Genomic DNA, 22909 nt, shown 5'->3' with positions numbered 1-22909 from the left:
ATCATTTCACGTTCCTCCACTCGCCTTCTACTGCCTTAACATCACTGGTTTTTGATTTGTTTTCTAGTCGCATTAACACATCGAAGATTTCAGAGACGCAAGGATGGGAAAGGGCTAGGATTGGGAAGGTAGCGGCCGTGGTCTTAAGGTACATTTCCAGCATATTCCTGGTGTGAACATGTGAAACCGCGGAAAACCATAATGAGGACTGCCGATGGTGGGATTCGAACTTACCATCCCCCGAATGCATGCTCATAGCTACGCGCCCCTAACATCACAGATGACCGTAGTTATGCTTATGCACGCAACCGGCTCATGCTAGGACGAGCAAAATACTCTCACGGCACCACCCCGCTGTGTAGCTCATCCGCTCTAGTTCACCACAGCAACACTATGAGCCACTCCATCAAGTTATTGACTGTATATCATCATCATCATCATCATCATCATCATCATCATCATCATCATGGCTGGTTACTTCCAGACAAAGTGCATAGGGAAGCTTCATAGGCCTTCTTTGAACGTTTAGCGTTATGTTTTGTGTTGTCCGCCCGGCTCCTGGTGGTTTCCATCGTATAATGTTCTTGGAGTATCGGCTGTCTGGCAAGCGAAGAATATGGCTGACTAGATGCACTCGACGTTCCTCCACAATATCTTGTAAACTTCTGGAGACACTCTGTCTCAAAACATACTCGATGGTCACTCGGTCGCTCCAAATTACACCCAAAATTTTCCGTAAACAACGTACGTGGAACACGTTGAGCTTCCGTGCTGTCTGCGCCGTTATTTTCCATATTTCACTGATGTAGACTGCTTATGGCCGGCCCCGCGGTGTAGGGGTAGTGTGCCTGCCTCTTATTCGGAGGCCCCGGGTTCGATTTCGGCCAGGCCAGGGATTTTTACCTGGATCTGAGGGCTCGTTCGAGGTCTGCTCAGCCTGTGTGATTACAATTGAGGAGCCATCTGACGGCGAGATGGCGGCCCCGGTTTAGGAAACCAAAAATAACGGCCAAGAGGATTCGTTCTGTCGACCACACGACACCTCGTAATCTGCGTGCCTTTGGGCTGAGCAGCGGTCGTTTGGTAGGCCATGGCCCTTCGGGGATTGGGGTTTGGTTTGGTTTTAAATTGCTTTTGGCATGACGAGAGTTTTATAAACTTTAAGTTTCGTCTCTATATCGACCGGTGAAGCGGATCAGATGCTCGCAAGCACTGAAAGTTTGGTGAGGTTTTGCCAATTCTGTAGCTAACACCTACACAGCCATCTTGCGATGAAACTCTACCGAGGTAGTGGATTATTTCACTTCTTCGACTGGCTGCTGCCCAACGATGATCGGTGTGATAGCGTGATTAGTGATTACCAATCAACATAGTTTTTGTCGTATCATCACTAATGCGTAGTTTAACATTTCCAGCCTTGATGTCCAAGCTATTAGCCATGTCTTGCAGAGAGGTACTGGTATCCGCTAGCCATGTGACGCCGACGGCAGAATCGAGTTTAGTGAGCCGCATGTGGTCATTCCAGAAGATTCCTACACTTGACCCATTCAGCGCCTTCCACATAACGAAACAGAAAGTGCGATAAAATACAGTCCTGTCTGACACCTGTACTGATGATGCTCGTTGTCTTGCTATCGGCCCTAAGACAACAGCTGCTGTTATGATACAGGCTTTTGAAGACGTTGATAAATAATCTGGGATGTCACAGTTTCTTCAATGCTCCAAGAGTCCGGCTGTAAACTATCAAAAGTTTTCTTGAAACAAAAAATTAAGATCAAGTGTTTTTTGGAACTCGATGCACTGCTCGATAATGTTACGCAGCGTGAAGATTTCTTCGTGACATAGCGGCCATGACGAAAACCAGTCTGTTACTCTCGCAACTACCAACTGCTTTTAGCTAATACCTGATTACAACGATCGAGAACACTTTACCAGGTACTGGTACTGAAAGAAGGGTAATTCCAAGCCAGTTATTGCATTCAATGAAATGGCCTTTTTTTGGGGGGGATCTTTACTATAATACCTTTCCACCAATAGTCAGGTATTTATTATGTGCGCCAGCACTCGTTTAACAATCTAATTAGCAGTAATACCAGATCTTCTCCGCCAGCCATCAAGAATTCCGCTGGGATCTGGTATATGCCGGCAGCTTTATTGTTCTCCATAGCTTTGATCACGCGTCTGACTTCATCGGTTTCGACCATTCCCAGCCCAATGTTCGAGGGGGCAGTGGTGCCGGCAGTGTTAAAGTCGTAGGTTACACTTGGGGCTGGTTGATTCAAAGTATCTTTGAAGCGCTGCACCCATCTCGCCAACTGTTCTTTGTCACGAAGGTTTTTACCGTCGCTGTCCTTGATGGGAACAAACATGTACGCTATTTCTATGATTGGTTAATTCACGAACAATACAGTACAGCGTCTTCGTATTATTCCAGTCTGCCCCCTCTTGTGCCTGGACACCCTCGTGCAGCTGCCACGCCCCGGCAGATCCTCTTGGTATAGCAGTCCAATTCTCAGTATTCGTCCGTCACTATTGCTCTAATAATAATGTCATTGGCTTTACGTCCCACTAGCTATTTTACGGAATTTTGGAGACGCCGAGGTCCAGGAATTTAGTCCCACAGGAGTTCTTTTATGTGCCAATAAATCTACCGACACGAAGCTGGTGTATTTGAGCACCTTCAAATACCACCCGACTGAGCCAAGATCAAACGTGCTAAGTTGGGGTAAGAAGGCCAGCGCGTCAACCATCTGAGCCACTTAGCCCGGCCACTACTGTTCTGAGTAATTTATTTGCTTGGTCCCTCAGATATTTCGTAGTCCTCCGATCACTGAGTTTTCAAGTGCCGTCTTGAATCCATCACTCTCTATTTGTGCCTCGCCCTCGACCAACCACTCCTTCTGTGCTGTCAATGTTAGCCCGTTGGAAGTGTGTCCACTGACCTTCTATGTACATATCGTCCTGCAGTAGTGGCTAGTTTACACGATGCCAGTTGGTGAGACAACCGTTGGCGAAAACTGTCCTCTAATTATTGCCGGACTGGCCAGTCCAGTTGAACGAGAACCCGTCCACACGAGGAAGCTACTGCCACGCCACTGGATGACGAGAAATGGCCGAGTGCGCAGAGTCTGTAGTATCCCGCGAGGAATTAATTTTGTAATTATATGTGCCGGGAATTCATTGCTGAGTCATGCAAAGTTTGACCTCAATCACACCGAATCCTTGAATGTTCATTTTATCGGTAATCTCAGAAAGTGCCGTTTTGACAAGCATTTTTGTCTTTGTAGAGGTCTTCGTGCTGTTCCCAGAAACACCATCGTTCTCTTAGCCGAAAGCTAAGTTAGGGCCCCATCAGTGTTTAGTTGGCCATTTTTGGTTTGTACTAAACATTAGTATCGTCACCCTTCTTAGGAGTCATAATAAATAGCTTACATATACTTTAAAAATTACAGTATTTAAATTATCAAGACTACTCAGGCGGCTGCACCTCTCGGCTGACACAAGCGAACTGGCACAAAATAAATATACGGCTATGGTCTGTCACGTTAACACGGTGCGAACTGTCCCGACAGTACTGAGCTCCGGGTGGTGGAGGATGCAGCTGGGCCAAGTTGGTTGTCCTCAGCCCACTCCTGGAGATACCGATTGCCTGGGTAATTGTGAGGACAACTGGCTGTACAACTTGACCGAAGTGTTCACAAGTAGCCAATAATTGTAAGCCAGTCAACTGTCTTCTGACAATCTTCTCATCAACTAGCATCGTCCAAACCAGGCATAATGGCTGAAAACAGTTGGCTAGTTTGAGTTGGAACTCCGCAACAACGGGATGGTCCTTCATTTTCCGACGATGAAGGGACGCTCTGATTGGCGTTGTTTTATCTTCCTTAGCCAGATGTGAAATACAGTTATGACTGGATAGTCGTATGCGTGCAAGTCTGCGCCTCTGTAGGTAGGCACGTCTACGCCAACGCTTACTCGCACATACATAATCAATTACGTTACTCGTGCAATCGTCAGACGAGCCCCTAGTTGGCTTCCTAACTGATAGTCTTCGATACAAGTTGCTGAAATAACAAAACAGAAAGTAGTTCGTCGTCCCAGAAATAGTGTACGAATGCGTGAGTGACCAGGGATAGGCTGTGGTGACAAAACGATCGTAAGTACTCCAGTTCGATTCCATCGAAGTAAACTCTACCTGAAGAGCAGGTAAAAATCTTGGTACTCCGTGTCATATTGGTTGGCAGGCAAAATTCAGCCCTAGGAAAGGCCCACAAGAGTCTCGTTTCACTATCACTACCACCGCAACGTCAAAATTGGGAACCTGGCCACCTAAATGACTCCACTTCAAAAGCTCTTCAATCCATTAGCTAAGGTCACATAATTCTTATTGTGTTCAAAATCATACAAGCTTGTATATTTACGTGACTTGATATGGCCAACATGGGCACCGGACCTCCAGTTTTACGCAGATTCCGAACCACAGGGATGTGATATCATTATTTAAAATACTCCACGTGAACTCGAGATCTGAAGTGTGGACGTCTTTGTGAGAGAACATGTTCCCTATTGTTGTTATTATTATTCTAGAAATTTGGCTATGGCAATTCCTAACATATCAGATCCTAGAAAAAAGAGGAAACTGGCAAGCCATCGTAGCTCGTTACTCTCGTTCGGGCCCCAATCAGTGTTTGGTTCGCCATTTTTGCTCTGTACTTAACATTAGTTTAGCCTGTACTACATGTACTGGACTCAACCTAATAGTTGAAGGACTATCTGAAGTATGATTTTCTCCAGGCTGAGTAGTTCAGGCGGTAGAGCACTGGCCTTCTTAACCCAACTTGGGAGGTTCGATCCTGGCTCAGTCCGGTGGTATTTAAAGGGCTCAAATACGTCAGCTTCGTGTCTATAGATTTACTTGCACGTGAAAGAACTCTTACGGGAAAACTTCCGGCACCTCGACATTTCGGAAAACCGAAAGAGTAGTGGGACTTAAAACCAATAACATTATTAATCAATAATAATTTTCAATTACTTTTCTATCATCAATGAGAAAAACCTTTCATCTGCTTATCCAGATATGTTTAGGTTTACTGGAGCCACCGTAAGTTCATTTTGGTTTTGGCCAAAAGGGTTAAGGTCAGATGCCCTTCCTGACTACACGTGATTTTCCAGATGAAAATTCCAGCCTAGGATCAACCGAGATTCGAACGTCGGCAGTCCAGGCAGAAAGTCAACAACTAATCCACTGCGCCGTTTATAAATGTTAAAAGTGGAACTGTTTCCGTAACGGAAGTGACAACACGGAGGTCGAGGGAAAATGACTGAATCCGCAATGGGTCAGAGGGTATGAGATGACGACAAGTGTAGCTCCTACGTAAAATGGGAAGTCTCATTAAGGCTGATGGCCCACGATATATTTTCAGAACGCGTGCTACAGCAGCAGACAGATAGCTACTTCGACATGACGAGACAAATCCTGGAGCGCCTCCAGGAACAGCACTGTTTACCAGCGGGACGGATGTTACTAAATTAAGAACACGCACCCAGCACGCCTCGGGTCAAGAGCTCTATCTCCAAGCGACAGGGCAGGCCAATAAGCATTCGCCAACTACGATCAGTCAGTGGGCATTTAAGACAGCTTAGATGTGAGAGGTCATTATTATTATTATTATTATTATTATTATTATTATTATTATTATTATTATTATTATTATTATTTCAGGAAAAATGCATCCCAATCACCGAGAGAATACCAAGATCAAATGGCTACAAGAAACAAAGAAAGACCGAAAAGAAATGAACTTCATAGAAGACATCAGAAGAAATCGCGAAGCCTCTGTAACTTTAGTAAAACAGCACAAATTTATGGGAAAAACTAAAAGAAATAAAACTGGTAGGAAATAGAATGACGCAACAACCGAGCGAGTTGGCCGTGCGGATAGGGGCGCAGAGCTGTGAGATGGTATTCGGGAGATAATGGGCTCGAACCCCACTGTCGAAAGCCCTGAAAATGGTTTTCCGTGGTTTCCCATTTTCACACCAGGCAAATGCTGGGGTTGTACCTTAAGGCCAAGGCCTCTTTCTTCCTACTTCCAGCCATTTCATATCCCATCGTCGCCATAAGACCTATCTGTGTCGGTGCGGCGTAAAGCAGATTGCAAAAAAGAAAAAAAATACAGCGAGTTCGTCAATTTGAATCACGTGCCCGCAAGTAATGAAGTACCCTAATTCACTCAACAACAAAAAAATTATCCGCCATATCAAATTATCATCGTTCTCAACATAACACGAAGAGCATCCCTGATTTTCTGTCGGTATACTTCTGATACACTCTGTACATAAAGGAAAACGATCAAATCTGGGCAAATATTAAAACAGAACAAGATACTAAAATTAGAATTATTATCGACCTTCATTATTATTGTCTTTGACTCTACACTTTTCCATATTTTTGAGTCATTAGTATTTTTCGTGTACAGGCATGGTTACGAAATCTTGTTTTTTACTTCCCCATGATAATATACATGATACTTGACAAATTGGTAACTTTCCGCATATTTATTTTCAACTCGAATATGATCAATTTTTAACTTTTTATTTGGAGTCTCTCCCAACTTCGGTTGACCGAGGCAGGACAGACAAGACTTTGTTCATCCTAAAACGTTAGTATGCATTCATATATCTGTATGTTAATTATCCTCTATTATATTTAACAATATTTAATTTGGCTATTGCAGTTCCTAACATATAAGATCCTAGAAAAAAGAAAAACCTGGCTCGCCATCGTAGCTCGTTACTCTAGTTTGGGCCCCAATCAGTGTTTGGTTCGCCATTTTTGCTCTGTACTTGACATTAGTTTAGCCTGTACTACATGTACTGGACTCAACCTAATAGTCGAAGGACTATCTGAAGTATGATTTTCTCCAGGCTGAGTAGTTCAGGCGATAGAGCACTGGTCTGCACTGCATGTACTATTCCGTCATTTATCCCCTTCGTTTCTTTCTTCCACAAGCTTTTTACAATTATCAATAATTTCGATAGTTTCCCTGTTCATGATTTTAACAAAATATTCATATTCTCTTCTATTTTATTTCTCTCTTCTGTTTATAAATAATTCACCCGTAACACCCGTTTAGTTTCACACTGCCTTAAACAATGTGCATTTCTTATCTCCTATATTTTCTTTCCCGACTTCTTTAAATGCTTTACTTTAATAAACTCCCATCGGCCTCCATATTCTCCTATATTCTCTTTTTTTGTTATTTTATCATTTGTTATTCTCATGCATGGATATATATTCATGAATTCCTCCAGAGTTTTCCTACGTTCACCCTCAATTCTTGGCATTTGTATTTCTACATCTGCTACTCTCTGTGTCACTTTCCTACAGACCTTTCTTTTTCTAGATGTCTGTCCCAATAGTTCTCCAGTCCAATTTCTTCAAGAATTTGCTTTAATTTACCCGCCCAAATTTATATCTGTACAGTACAGTCTCCAATTTTATCAGTCACTAATTCGTTTCAAATCCGTGGTTACTTAGGAAAAACCGTCTACTTTGGTAATTTCTACCATCCCTAGGAGTTTGAATATTGAAGTCTGGTAGACCCTCATAAACAGCGAGATTCCGAGTTCCGAGGACAAACATCTATCATATCGGGACTTAGTTCTTCTCTGTCAGCAGTATACGGGCAAACGAGATTCCTCCAATTAATCCAATTTGAGCTTTCGTTATTAATTAACGTTTCTTATAGATAGATACTTTTTTTTGCTAGGGGCTTTACGTCGCACCGACACAGATAGGTCTTATGGCGACGATGGGATAGGGAAGGCCTAGGAGTTGGAAGGAAGCGGCCGTGGCCTTAAGATAGATACATAGATAGATAGATTTATCATCAACAGGTCATTTACCCAATTATAGATGAGTCAATAAAACATTATATACAACAAATACACCTTCAGTAAATAAAACGAATTTCCCTAAATAATTTCCATGATTAAACTAAATCTAAATTAATCTAAATCTAAATCGTTAAGGCACGCCTAATTTTAGACGGCTGTGAGTGAAAACGATCAACTGGCTCACCCACCTCATTCAGTGATTTTAGTGCCTTCAGCAGATATGAGTTTGCCGGAGCCACAGTTCTCACTTAAGGCAGATGGAAAATACACTGACTGACAGAGCAAATGCAACACCAAGAAGGAGTGGTCAGAACTTTATGCCAATTGCAGGGTAGACTGACGTCACTGAGGTATGCTCATGATGTGAAATGCGCCGCTGTGCTGCGCACGTAGCGAACGATAAATGGGACACGGCGTTGGCGAATGGCCCACTTCGTACCGTGATTTCTCAGCCGACAGTCATTTTAGAACGTGTTGTCGTGTGCCACAGGACACGTGTATAGCTAAGAATGCCAGGCCGCCGTCAACGGAGGCATTTCCAGCAGACAGACGACTTTACGAGGGGTATGGTGATCGGGCTGAGAAGGGCAGGTTGGTCGCTTCGTCAAATCGCAGCCGATACCCATAGGGATGTGTCCACGGTGCAGCGCCTGTGGCGAAGATGGTTGGCGCAGGGACATGTGGCACGTGCGAGAGGTCCAGGCGCAGCCCGAGTGACGTCAGCACGCAAGGATCGGCGCATCCGCCGCCACGCGGTGGCAGCCCCGCACGCCACGTCAACCGCCATTCTTCAGCATGTGCAACACACCCTGGCTGTTCCAATATCGACCAGAACAATTTCCCGTCGATTGGTTGAAGGAGGCCTGCACTCCCGGCGTCCGCTCAGAAGACTACCATTGACTCCACAGCATAGACGTGCACGCCTGGCATGGTGCCGGGCTAGAGCGACTTGGATGAGGGAATGGCGGAACGTCGTGTTCTCCGATGAGTCACGCTTCTGTTCTGTCAGTGATAGTCACCGCAGACGAGTGTGGCGTCGGCGTGGAGAAAGGTCAAATCCGGCAGTAACTGTGGAGCGCCCTACCGCTAGACAACGCGGCATCATGGTTTGGGGCGCTATTGCGTATGATTCCACGTCACCTCTAGTGCGTATTCAAGGCACGTTAAATGCCCACCGCTTCGTGCAGCATGTGCTGCGGCCGGTGGCACTCCCGTACCTTCAGGGGCTGCCCAATGCTCTGTTTCAGCAGGATAATGCCCGCCCACACACTGCTCGCATCTCCCAACAGGCTCTACGAGGTGTACAGATGCTTCCGTGGCCAGCGTACTCTCCGGATCTCTCACCAATCGAACACGTGTGGGATCTCATTGGACGCCGTTTGCAAACTCTGCCCCAGCCTCGTACGGACGACCAACTGTGGCAAATGGTTGATAGAGAATGGAGAACCATCCCTCAGGACACCATCCGCACTCTTATTGACTCTGTACCTCGACGTGTTTCTGCGTGCATCGCCGCTCGCGGTGGTCCTACATCCTACTGAGTCGATGCCGTGCGCATTGTGTAACCTGCATATCGGTTTGAAATAAACATCAATTATTCGTCCGTGCCGTCTCTGTTTTCTCTCCAACTTTCATCCCTTTCGAACCACTCCTTCTTGGTGTTGCATTTGCTCTGTCAGTCAGTGTATATCTCCGCCTAGTATTGCGGTGAGGAACATGTAATGGAATCTACTCCAACAATGTTGAGCAATATACTCTATTTGTCAGATACTTATAAAGAAAGATAAAGGATGATCGTCGTTGGCTATTCATTTACACTCATATTCATACAAACAAGAACACCTTGAAAGACTAGAGATAGGAAGTTCATATTCACAGGACATGTGCATTAGTATGTTATGCAGAAATGATTAGCATTTGAACACTGTCGGTCCCCAGGTTCAAGGTCCACATCGATATCTCGGCGCTCACCACCGACTGATATAATGTGCCTACGGCTCTCGTTATCGCTATAAATCGAAGGTAATGGATCAGTGTGACTTGAGCAGACGCGCAGGATGCCTCGCAGACGTATGCGAGAACCGTACCATCAAATGAATGAGTATGAAAGAGGGTGCATTACTGGCATAAGAGAACCTGATGCAACCATCAGGGAAATTGCTGCTCGAGTAGGACGAAGTGTGTCGGCAGCGCAACGGGTGTGTACAGAATGGTGCACAGAAGGCCGTAGAACACGATGAGATGGGTCTGGTCGCACCACACAGACCACCTGCAGAGAAGATCAATACCTCATCCGAATGGCATTGTAGGACAGATCTGCGCCCTCCTCGGCTCTGGCGCAACAGTGGAAAACATTGTACACTATCAGGAGTGACAGTCCGTCGCCGTTTATTACGGTCTGGGTTACTGGCGCGTCGTCCACTTCTCCGCCTACATTTGACTACTATGCATAAACATGCTAGACTGCAGTGGTGTGCGGAACGACGTCACTGGGGGTAGGAATGGCAGCAGATAGTGTTTTCGATTCTGTTTGTTTGAAAATGATGGCCGCATTTTGGTTCGCCGCAGACAGCGGAGAGGCATCACACTGACTGCATTCGCACAAGACATACAGCGCCAACTCAAGGCCTTATGGTGTGGGGTGCTATTGGGTACAATCACAAATCAAAGAAGGTGCGTGTCCAGGGCACTGTGACCAGTCTGACCTACGTGAAACACATCCTGCGACCCGTAGCCATACTCTTTCTGCACGACAACGCAGACGCCATACTTCAGCAGGACAATACGCGACCACATGTTGCTGCACAAACACGTGCGTTCTTGATATCATAGGATGTCAGACTGTTGCCTTGGCCCGCCCGATCACCGGACTTGTCGCCAATGGAATACGGTGAAACGACGGGTGCGGCGCTGTGATCCAGTGCCAACAACCAAAGATGAACTGTGCAACCTGGTGAATGCTCTACCCCAGGACGCCATTCACGCCGTATACGCGTCAATCCCATCACGCATGGAACAGGTTATCAGTGCCCATGGAGGACCCAGTGCCTACAAGGTAATAGGATACATGCTGAACCTAAAAACCAAAAACCAAAAACCAAACCAAACCAAACCAAACCAAACCCCATGGCACTACAACCCTTGAAGGGCCTTGACCTACCAAGCGAACGCTGCTCAGCCCGAAGGCCTGCAGATTACGAGATGCCGTGTGGTCAGCACGACGAATCCTCTCGGCCGTTGTTCTTGGCTTCCTTGACCGGGGCCACCATCTCACCGTCAGATAGCTCCTCAATTCTAATCACGTAGGCTGAGTGGACCTCGAACCAGCCCTCAGGTCCAGGTAAAAGTCCCTGACCTGACCAGGAATCGAACCCGGGGCCTCCGGGTAAAAGGCAGGCACGCTACCCCTACACCACGGGGCCAGCACATGCTGAACCTAGGCGATTGAAATGCTAATCGTTTCTGCAGAACATACTAATGAACATGTCCGGTAAGTAAGTATCTCCAGTCTTTCAAGGTGTTCTGTTTTTATTTATTTATTTATTTATTTATTTATTTATTTATTTATTTATTTATTTATTTATTTATTTATTTATTTATTTATTTATTGCACACTACAGGACTTAGTGTCCCAATTACAGTGGCAACTACGTCAGATAAGTTAAGCTACAATTAACGTGGTGATACTTATATCTAAACTATATTCTACAATTTTATCTAATCTCCTATAATATTGATATAAAATATCAAAGTATTTTTCTTAATACTAAAGAAACTTATGTTAATATGATGGAACAACACACGACAAAGTAAAATGACAAAATAAATGAAGCAATACACGTACAAACACAATATTATAAGACTTCACCTTACAATTTCCCCTATGCCATTGTTTTTCTGAATGGCACTGTTGAAGATACTACAGATCCTGTTTACCGGCGAGTTATCATGGGCACACGTTCATTTAAAAATGTTATGTTATTTCTGGAATTGAAGCGAGGTACATGGAAATTTAGGAGAGACAGTAATTCAGGACTATCAATAGCACAGTTTACAACTTTATAAAAAGAAATTTTACTGCATCCTTCCGTTTGCGAATTTCTAAACTCTCCACTCCGAAATTTAAAAGGATATCAGGATACCATACAGGGATAGCAGCCAGTTTTTTAATATTGTAAGTATTTTAAAAATCTTTTTGTTGTTGTTGTAATTTTTCAATCTGATAGACACCTAGGGCTCCAAACAATGCTGGCATATTCTACTTTTGGTCTTACTATGGTATTGAACAGATTAATGCAAGTTTGTGTGTTTTTGAAGGGTTTTATATTCCTGATAATGAACCCTAGGGTCTTGTACGATTCAGCTACCACTTTCAGTATATGCGAATTGAATGTAAGCTCGCGGTCGAATAAAACCCCGAGGTCTTTCATCTCGCAAACCGATCTTAAATCACTGTCACCTAGCTTGTAAGTGTAGTGGACGGGAGTTTTCCTTCTGGTGAACGACATCGATACACATTTTTCTGCATTTAAGTACAGTTTATTTTCAGTCGCCCACTCAAATAAACTTTTCAAGTCTAGGTGAAGCTGTTTACAGTCGTTCATGTTTTCAATGGTTTTGAACACTTTGAAATCGTCGGCGTATAGCAGACAGCTGGAATATTTCGCTTGTTCAGGCAAGTCATTGATGAATGCGAGAAAAACTAAAGGGCCTAAATTTGACCCTTGAATTATTCCTGAATTTACAGTGTATTCCCGAGAAGAATGTCTCTGGAAAGAAGCGAACTGCTTCCTATCACCCATAAGTGTACAAACAAATGATCAACAAATGTCAACACGAAAGAAGAGATAGTTTTGAAACTAACGAACACACGCTTGGTGCCGTGTTACGATAACTTCATTGCCCTTTCCGTATTCAGTACCTGCTAATTAGGGAAGAGTATATTTTGTTTGTTATAGGCAAAGAAAATATTTTAAATTGGTTTATTATCGTCACCAGTCATGAAAGCTCGCGTGTGTCAGAAACATCAGTGTTGAAATGTATGGAAAGATTTCAAAGGTGAGAGGCGAGATGATGCACAAAAATGTCGAATTACCGGGCGAGTTGGCCGTGCGGCTATGAGCTTGCATCCGGGAGATAGTGGGTTCGTATCCCACTGTCGGCAGCCCTGAAGATGGTTTTCCGTGGTTTCCCATCTTTACACCAGGCAAATGCTGGGACTGTACCTTAATTAAGACCACGGCCGCTTCCTTCCAACTCCTAGGCCTTTCTTATCCCATCGTCCCCATAAGAACTATCTGTATCGGTGCGACGTAAAGCCACTAGCAAAAAAAAATGTCGAATTGTTATGGAAAAGATAAAAATAATGTGCTAAATATTTAAGGGAATTTACGAATTAAGAATAATATTGTTAAATCCGAATCTGGCCAACTTTGGACAGCATAGAACCTAAGACAATCTAGTCAATTTTTTCTTCTTCTTCTTCTTCTTCTTCTTCTTCTTCTTCTTCTTCTTCTTCTTCTCGAAACCTCCTTTTATTTTCATTCTTTCACTTCTGATCTTCGGATATCAAATTTAGGCCTATATCTTGATGGTTTTTTCGAATGTATTAATGTGGCCAATTCGGCTTCTGAACTCCTTTCTGTTGTTGATCACATCTGCTGAAAGTCCGATATCCTCTGAAACCCTCTTGACCTCTCCTATCCACTTCGTTCCAGTCTTCTATACTACAATGTACTTAAAGATCTTCTTCGACAATTGGTTCTCGTCTTCTCACACAACAACTTGTTTTACGTAACACCGACACAGATAGGCCTTATGGCGACGATGGGAAGAAGGCGGCCAAGGCCTTAATTAAGGTACAGCCTCAGCATTTACCTGGTATGAAAATGGGAAACCATGGAAAACCATCTTCAAGGCTGCCGACAGTGGGGTTCGAACCCACTATCTCCCGGATGCAAGCTCACAGCTGCGCCCCTCTCCCCAACCCCTTCTTACTATTATTATTATTATTATTATTATTATTATTATTATTATTATTATACATGGCGTGTGGCCTCCGGAGAGGCCTGGTACAGGTCTTTTTATTTGACACACGTAGGCGACCTGCGTGTCGTGATGAGGATTAAGTGATCATGTATACGGCACATACACCCAGCTCCGAGCCAGGGGAATCAACCAACTATGGTTAATATTCCCGACCCCGCCGGGAATCCAATCTGGCACCCCTGTGACCAAAGGCCAGCACACTAGCGACTTAGCCATGGAACCGGACAAACTCGTATCCTCATTCCGAGGTGTTGCAGCTCTTTTCTGACACAGCTCCAATGTAGGTGAGCTGCATGTGCCATTTTAACCACATACCAGCCTTCCTTCTAAAATTTCCGGCAATGTCGGCAATCGCACTCAGGCCCCCCAAGGACGGCAACTAATAACACTAACCGTTACGCTATGGAGGCGGACGTTATTATTATTGTACCGGGCGGTACACCTCCGCCCCGCTAATTTAAAATTTGCGCCAGTTGAAACTCTCCTACTGGAGGAAGCCTGAACTTTCACTACAGTGCTAATTCTGAAGTTTTTCAGAAGATGTCACTACTTGTAAATTTTGAAGTGTTCTGAACAGTGTCATTTTCGATGTATTTTTGTTTTGCCTGTAGTAAGAAGTGTGAACATTCTCTTCTAGAGGACACTACTGAAGAACTACAATGGTGCACCCTAGTGCGAAGTGAAATAACTGTGTTTTTGGAGAAATTTTGGGTTCAAAAGTTTGTTCTTTGCTAAATTTCTTTCAGTCCTTATTTAAGTTGGCAATATTAACCCTTTCTTTCCCCTTGTTTTGAATTTGTCCAATCAGGAATTTCTGTAATTAATTTTCCACCAATAATGTGTTTCTTCTTCATCTAGTGTAGGGGTTTTCGTTATTAACCAATAAATGATTGTGGGCGGGTGTTCTCATTCCTGAAACGCCTCGAACTTTCCACGAGGGTATATAAACTGCTGATTTTCGGGTCTCCGTGCCACTTCAGTAACAGCTATCAGTGTGTAAATTATGTAGCAGGGGGCGGGTAGCGCCTCTTTCTTCGGGCAGCAGTTCAACCACCAGGTAATGGCCGTTTAATAACTTCTTTTCTTGCTAGCTCAGCAGTTTAACTCTCGGGGCATGTCCGAAGCTTTTTACCATGTAACTTTCCCCTAAAATGTAAAAACACTTGGTATCTATTCTATCTTTTTAAACTACAAATTGGGATAGAGAGTGCTTAACCCTCTCGAGCTCTCACTCATATTGCTTTGAGGTGAACTTATTTTCACAACCGTTTCTTCCCTTCTAATGTAATGTAAATCATTTTCTTATATAAGTCACCTCTTTAGTATGGGATTAGCCCTTGCATAAGCGGCCTAGTGCCAAGTAGGTTTTAGTAAAATATATTAGGAGTGCAGTTGTGCCTCCCCTCAAGTTGGTGTTGTCGAGGCCATGTAATATTTCTGTTTCTTCACTTACTAGGCCTCAGTAGGTTGGATATTTGTACCCCTGTGTCTATGTCCTTGGAGGACAGCTTGAAGGTGGAATTTGGTGTGGCCTTTGATAGGCTAGAACTTTGAGAGCGGGTTGCTCTTTCCAAAATAAAAATTTGTTTTTGCGTGCCTCGAGGAGGCTTTACTGTGTAAAGGGGAGCAAGTGCTCCTAGGCATGATTGGGGTTTTCTGCCCCTTTGTTGAACCTTGTATAGAAGGAAAGTTGGGCTCATTGCTCAAGAATTGTGTGTCTGGCTCTCGGAGCCCAAATCCTGTAACTCTGTAATTGTACATTCTCGAATAGTTGCTTTGCTACTCTGTACCTGCCATTCTTGTTATTTCTTGATTTTGCAAAGGAAATATAACCTTGTTAAATTTTAAATTAACTTTAATTTCGTAGCTTGAGACCTGTTCATCCCAGCACCTTCTTTCACCTCTACCTACCACGGACAACTCCGTAACAATTATTATTATTATTATTATTATTATTATTATTATTATTATTATTATTATTATTATTATTGTCTCCTTGTCTGATGGGCAGCTTACGGGGCTCCGGTTCAGAGGGTTCCGAGTTCGATTCTCGGCCGGGTCGGGGATTTTAACAGCGTCAGGTTAATTCCTCTAGTTCGGGGACTGACTGTTTGTGTTCATCTTAATACATATCGTGATTTACATACAACATATCAAACAACAAACCACCACAGAAACACGTCGTAGTTAATACATCCCTCAACATAAGGTTGGCGTCATTAAAGACATCCGGGCATAAAACTGCGCTAAATCCATACAAAATTCCGAACTTAGATAACTGTGAAAAGACCAACAACAACAATAATAATAATAATAATAATAATAATAATAATAATAATAATTTGTTTAACGAGCGGCTTGTAGCTGTAAATTCCACTCGGATGGTAGTCGGTTCGAATCCCTCCATCGGCAGCCCTGAGGATAGTTTTCTGTGGTTTCATGAAATAATTACGTGTCATAATGAAAACAAAAAAGAAATACTGTATCGGAAAACAAAGCAAAATATTAGCTACAGAATATATGAAAGGGAAAGAAAAGGACCTGCGTTAAAATTTAAATGTGGGACAATATGTTCTGTTAAGTTAGTTGCAATTTTATCTTTACAATGATAATTTTCTGATGTTTGTACATGTGATAAGAGGTCAAATAATAAACCAAGATCAGATTTCGCTATTCCTTTCTCGATGACATTTTCGAGAGGATGAGAACATCGGTAGTTGGCCAAGAATGAAACTCATTCCTTCCATTAAAGGGGATGAGAATTGGTAATAGGGCCCAAACTCAATTTGTAACAGGAATCGTCTCGCGACGAGAAACTTCAATTAAAAATGCATTACACTATGAGATGTCGCCAGTCTTGTGACTACTTCGCCTCTTAAGTGGTAACGTGGCTTTTAGCACCGGTTCCTCACAAAATTTGTTAAACTGCATGCACTTGTTCATGCACATGTATTCCTTCTTATTGATGAGAACGTTATAAACAGTAACTTACTTCGGTAACATAATTCAGGCGATTCGAACGGAGTATCTTGTGCTCCTACCTCATAGGCCTACTAGGAATATACAGGGTGAGTATTTCCTCTCCGGCAAAAAGCAAGGAGGTGATTCGGGAGGTGATAAGGAAGATAAAACCAAGATGTTTAGCCCTATTCACTACCGTTTCGGTACTATTATAACTGTTTGTCACTAAGGCAGCAATTGCGCATTCAGGCCTGTATTTGATGACTAGATTCTGGAGTAACAGGCAAAAATGCAGAGCCTCCGTGGCTCAGACGGCAGCGCGCCGGCCTCTCACCGCTCAGTTCCGTGGTTCAGATCCCGGTTACTCCAAGTGAAATTTGTATTGTAATAAGCAGAGGCGGGGCAGGTTTTTCTCCGGGTAGTCCGGTTTTCACTATCATCTTTCATTCCAGCGACACTCTACAATATCGTCCGGCTCCATGGCTAAATGTTTAGCGTGCTGGCCTTTAATCACAAGAGCCCCGCGTTCGATTCCCGGCAGGGTCGGGAATTTTAACCATAAATGGTTACATCCACTGGCACGGAGGCTGGCTGTGTGTCCATCATCATTTCATCCTCATCACGACGTGCAGGTCGCCTACAGGCGTCAAATCGGAAGACCTGTATCTGACGAGTCAAACTTGTACTGAGACATTCCCGACACTAAAAGCCATACGCCATTTCATTTCTCCAATATCATTTCATTTCATCTGTCAGTAATTAATCATTGCCCACAGGAGTGCGACAGGCGTCGGCAGCCGACACAATTCCTATTCTCGCCGCTAGATGTGGGCTTCATCCATTCCATTTTTGACCCAGCCGAATGACTGAAAACATGCTGTGGCTTTAGTAGTAGGTAGGAATACACACTAATTTGGTTGTTAGGAAGTGCCGTCTACGTTCTTCCATAATGTAGCGGGAGTAACACACAGTAGATTCTAGGGGTTCTGATCAACGAACCCCTAATGTTTATGCAAAGCTCACAGCATAACCGTTCAGTAAGTTTGCATTCTAGCCCATTACCTTCCTTTCTTTCACATGTATTTTTAACTACCATAAAAACAGCTTCGTGATCACGTATAAAACGCGGCTCTACTGATGACACTAGAGCAACTGTCAGTCCCTAGTACCATTCACAACATACGCAGTTGAAGTGTGAACTCCTGGTGCTGGGCAGGTTGTCGATGAGTGCACAACACGTAACAGGATCCTCGCTCGGCTGGGCGAGAAACACCGTCAAAGTAGAACGTGATTCCTATCTGATGGCACAAAACCTTAACTGAGCATTAACTGGCGTTTTGTATGCGGAGGAGTCCATGTGCTGCAGCGCGGGTTAAGATCTCAAGGGAGAAAATGACACATCACAAACTTGGTGAGGAGAAGCCTGTGAAGAAAAACGGCGAGCATTGCGTTGGCAAGGACGAGCTTGACTGTTGAAGCGGAAGGACGTACGTGCCTCTCGCTCTGCTGTCCCTCTCCTCGCCAGGCGCTCTGTACTTTCTACGTGCTAGTCAGGCAACTGTACTTATTAGTACACTTCCGAAAGAGCTTTTGTCAGAGCTAAGCACTTCTCAGTGCTCGCATTCTCTTCCTCTTTCAGGAGGACCAGGATGGAGAAGCTATCCGTTCCAGTGAGACCGGCCGGCTACGACTGCAGGGGAGAAATAGTGAAACTTCAAACGGCGCTCATGACGGTGGCCGCCCCCGATTACAGACTCCCGACGCTGTTGGTATACAACCGTTGGGGGTCGGACGACTACCAGGAGACGATCCGTATCATCGATCTCCTTACGGCGATTGCAGAGTTCACCGGGGAGCCGATCATCGAGACCATCGGCGAGGTGATCACTGGCTGAGCGGTGATCATCCACCCCAAGGACGCAGACCGCTTCCGAGTCTACGATGAGCTGGCGTCCCAGCTACCAGGACACAGGAAGCAGCCGGACGGCAGAGGCTCAGGCTACCAGGAGGCAGCCACCCAGACGGAACTGAGGACTGGGGACGACGGAAGCGCCCCCAAGCGCCGCGACGGCGCGACCCCAGTTGGACCGCTGTACTTCACGATGTACACGCAGACCAACAAGGCTGCCAATAAGGAACGTATACCACCTGCCAGGGCGAAGTGGACGCAGACGCAGGCCAACCAGGAAGGGCCTGTTACCCGGGCGCAATCCAGGAAAGCGCCCACGACGGCGGATGGCACCAAAGCAGTGGAGGAGGACGCCCCCTGGCGTTCAGAGGCTGCTGTCCAAGCCCAGCCTGCCAGCTTGTCTGTCAAGCTGCAAACCTCGATGTGCGCCCCACAGGACAGGGAATGCAGTCGAGTGTTAGCACCGACCGACCCCGCCGCCAGCCAGGAGGAGGAAGAAGACGGCGACGCAGCGGAGTCACCCGTTACCCCAGGGTCACCACGCCGGGAGGAGGGCCAGTAGGAAGAGGCCCCTTCCCCTGCTAAGAAGAGATCCCCGGGAAGAAGACGCCGGCCCACCGGGAGAAGGCCGCCCAGCCGCAACCCAGGACTGCTCCCAGGACAGCAGCCGACCGAGGAGCCAATCAGGAGAGAACCTCAGCGGGTAGCGGCAATCAGGTGAGATCGAACGTCCCCCTCAACAGCTCTTGCAGTGTTTCCGCTGTTTGAGGTGGGGCCACCGGCAGGAGAGGTGTGGGCTCCAAGTGAGGTGCAACCGTTGTGGGGGTGATCACCATGTGATGGCCGGAGGCCATGTAGATTGAGTCGATGGCTTCGCCCCACCCCCCTCCTCCCGAAAAAAAAGTTCCGATCGTAACAACGCACTGCCTATGGTCACTTCTGATCGGTTTTCTTCTTTTGTGCTTCACTATACGCAATGGTCCTACCTCTTGCTCCATTTCTCTCACTAAGAATACTGACTCAATGACTGCTGCTGCAAGATGCAACACCTTATATCCACCCTGCCCAGCTTGGGACTTTCCCCCACTACGAGAATACTTCCTGTATTACACCACGCCTTGTGCCTTCATTTCTCGTTATTTAATCACTATAAAAAAAGCATATACCGATATATATGAAGACTATATTTTAATTTGATTACGAACTATTCCAAACTCTCTGAATGTAATAAACTAACATTTAAAAAAAATGAATGCGACGTACTACTATCCTTCGAGCTGGCATACAGTCGAGTGGGTGCTACGGTTGCTTCTCCAATCAGCTATGTCTTTGTACACGTGCAAAGGCAAGGTGCTCCGCCTATTTGTTTACATCAGAATTAAACTCTCATGAAACACATATAGTGAGTGTCGTCCAGCTGTTGAGTGTTGCTGAGGGGTTTGGTTGTTCACTGCAGGTGGCTGTGTGTATTACTGGACTGCCTATGCTCTATGGAGTCCAGCCAGCGAACAGTCATCGTGTATCGAGTGGCCCGTAGCCCTGTGTTCAGAGCGATCGGTCTAAACACAGATGCTGTATGAGGTGACTGGACGTGGGGAAGTGAAAGTAAGGATTAGCGTCCCAGGTATAGAAAGCGCCGGACCGCCTACTACACCGTAAGGAAGAGAGGGACTTGTAAATAGACAGCAATTAGTGAGTGGTGGTAACTCATGGTTAATTAGAATTGTGTGGGCTTGTATGTGGGTGTGCATTTATTGGGTCATCCTGAAATAAATTAGAGTAATGAAACAGATGGAGTTTTATTCGTAACAATATGGATGTTGGCTTCCCTAGCAAATAAAGGGACAGCGAGTGGCCAATAGAGTTATGCTGGTACTAAAGGTGCGTAGGCCTTTAAATAGGGAGCTCAATATTCTCCATTCTTATTAATGAAGCTTGAGAGCTGTCGCCTTGTTATAAAGTTACGTAACTGATTACCAACTGTTGTGTTCGGCTCCATGGCTAAAAAATTAGTGTGCTGGCCTTTGGTCACAGAGGTCCCGCGTTCGATTCCCGGCAGGGTCGGAAATTTTAACCATAATTGGTTAATTTTTCTGGAACGGGGGCTGGGTGTATATGTTATCTTCATCATCATTATATCTTCATCAAGACGCGCAGGTTGCCTACGGGTGTCAAATGACAAGACCTGCACTTGGCGAGTCGAACATGTCCTCGGACACTCCCGGCACTAAAATCCATACGCCATTTCATTTCACCAACTGTTGGTAAGTGCGATCGATTGTTTTTGTTAAAATGAAAATTGAAAGAAAATATATGTGTTTTACTTTTATGTGGTCATTTTATTCGCCCACCCCTACGGCCCTGCCGCCTTTTTCCTTACCACCTGTGGACCACCGTAATAATAATAATAATAATAATAATAATAATAATAATAATAATAATAATAATAATAATAATAATAATAATAATAATAATAATAAATCATGAATATACATTCTAGGGATAACATTTTACTTTGAATATTTTCCGTCTTAGTGTTCATATCTAAACCAGGGGTTTACAAATACGGTAAGGCTGAAACACTTGTTCAAGAAAATATCCTCAAAATGTTGTATGCATTAGGAAGTGATAACTGAAGGCCGACAAGTTATAACAACAACATGATTTCTACCAAACGTTATCACGAGAACTATTTGAGACTTACCTTCCCTGACGATCTCGTCGTAGATGCGATAAGTGGCTTGAATATCGCCCCTGTCAGCGGCCTGTAGCGGCGAAGGGGAGGGAGATCTCTTGCCATCGTCGAGGGAGCGGGACCTAGTACGGTAGTAGGGATCAGGGGGCACTTCGAGGTAACAGGAGGTCCTGCGGGTCGTGGCGGGACTCTTGCCCCCACTGCTGTTGGACGAGGAGGACCCGTGAGGGCGCCACGAATGGTGTACTTTGCGTCCCAGCTGCCTCAACAAGTCGTGTAGGCCATGATGCGGCCTGCCACTGCTTGATGGCGATTCTGAGATTGATACGGAGAAGCTCGGGTTGTTGCTGCCCTTAGGGCTCTTAGACTCCGTCCACACGCTCATGTTAATCACATTCCGGGCACACATACACTAACGCTCTTCAGGACACATCACAATCACATGCCTAATCTTCGTCATCGGTGTCTCCAGATGATGTCAACACCTAAAATAAAACAAATTAACTCACTGTATTTTCAACGCTTACGTAATCGTAATGAGAATGTATCGTCCCATAACGAATGTGGTTCCCATTAAAATACAAATCGCTCATGATACTTCAAGCCCACTAAAAATTGTACGAATCCTCCTCAAAACAATTCCACGAAATTTCAAACTTTCAATTATAACAAGCCACTGATATGGGCAGAAAACAATAAATTCATAATTAATCAGCAATAGATGGTGCATACGATCTGCAAAGGCGGAAGAATAGCATTAAAAGAGATTGGAGGAACTGAATGAAATCAGAAACATTACAGTGGCAGGGCTCACTCGCGTCAGACAGAATGTGGTTACCACACACAATGCCAATATAACCCAGGAAGGATGACACTTCCGGCAGCTTTTGTAAGGCAAGATTTCATAAGATTATACAGGGTGAAGCGTAATTCGCGCACTCGGGCGTCGCAGCGCGACTCCTCACATGCCAGCAATAAAAAAATGTCTCTTACAAAATTTCGTCTTGCGAGTATATCCGGTAGAAAACGGACGTTGAAAAGTAGCAATCTGGCAACACTGTAACCACATGTAGGGTAACTACAGCTGTCAGCATGTTCTCGTCGTGTCGTACAGTTGGTGCAATAGGTAGAGTTCTTGGTTGGCATGCAGGAGGTCGATGGTTCGATGCTGGGTTGAGGAGCATTTTTTATTTGCTAATTTCCATTTGACATTACCTACTGTAATACAGTAAGACACCGTTTCTGAGGTCACATGTATTCTACATTTACAACATTTTGTAACGCTGAAACAACAAATACCTGGTTAGACTAATAAGAAATAGACAGCTGAAACAAACAGGTTACACATCTAGTAGATGAAGTGGTGCGAATAAATTCACGCCCACGATGTGGAAAGG

At 44.7% G+C, this 22909-nt stretch overlaps 1 protein-coding gene across 4 annotated transcripts in view; it reads right to left on the bottom strand.

Annotated features, from left to right (window-relative positions):
• The window catches only part of LOC136876412 (5'-AMP-activated protein kinase subunit gamma-1), a 1375241-nt gene that overhangs the window by 339365 nt on the left and 1012967 nt on the right, over positions 1 to 22909 (bottom strand). Inside the window, exon 2 of one of the 4 annotated variants that reach the window (XM_067150368.2) lies at positions 21522 to 21997. The exons of the other annotated variants lie outside the window; for them this stretch is intronic. Within the exon in view, the coding sequence (XP_067006469.2) occupies positions 21522 to 21921 (400 nt within the window). The 5' untranslated portion in view covers positions 21922 to 21997. The remainder of the gene's footprint in view (positions 1 to 21521; positions 21998 to 22909) is intronic. 4 annotated transcript variants of the gene reach the window in all.

Source organism: Anabrus simplex, chromosome 6, assembly GCF_040414725.1.
Source record: "Anabrus simplex isolate iqAnaSimp1 chromosome 6, ASM4041472v1, whole genome shotgun sequence".
In the NCBI taxonomy this organism is placed as follows: domain Eukaryota; kingdom Metazoa; phylum Arthropoda; class Insecta; order Orthoptera; family Tettigoniidae; genus Anabrus; species Anabrus simplex.
The sequence above is the reverse complement of the archived record's forward strand: the minus strand, read 5'-3'. Positions and strand labels throughout refer to the sequence as shown.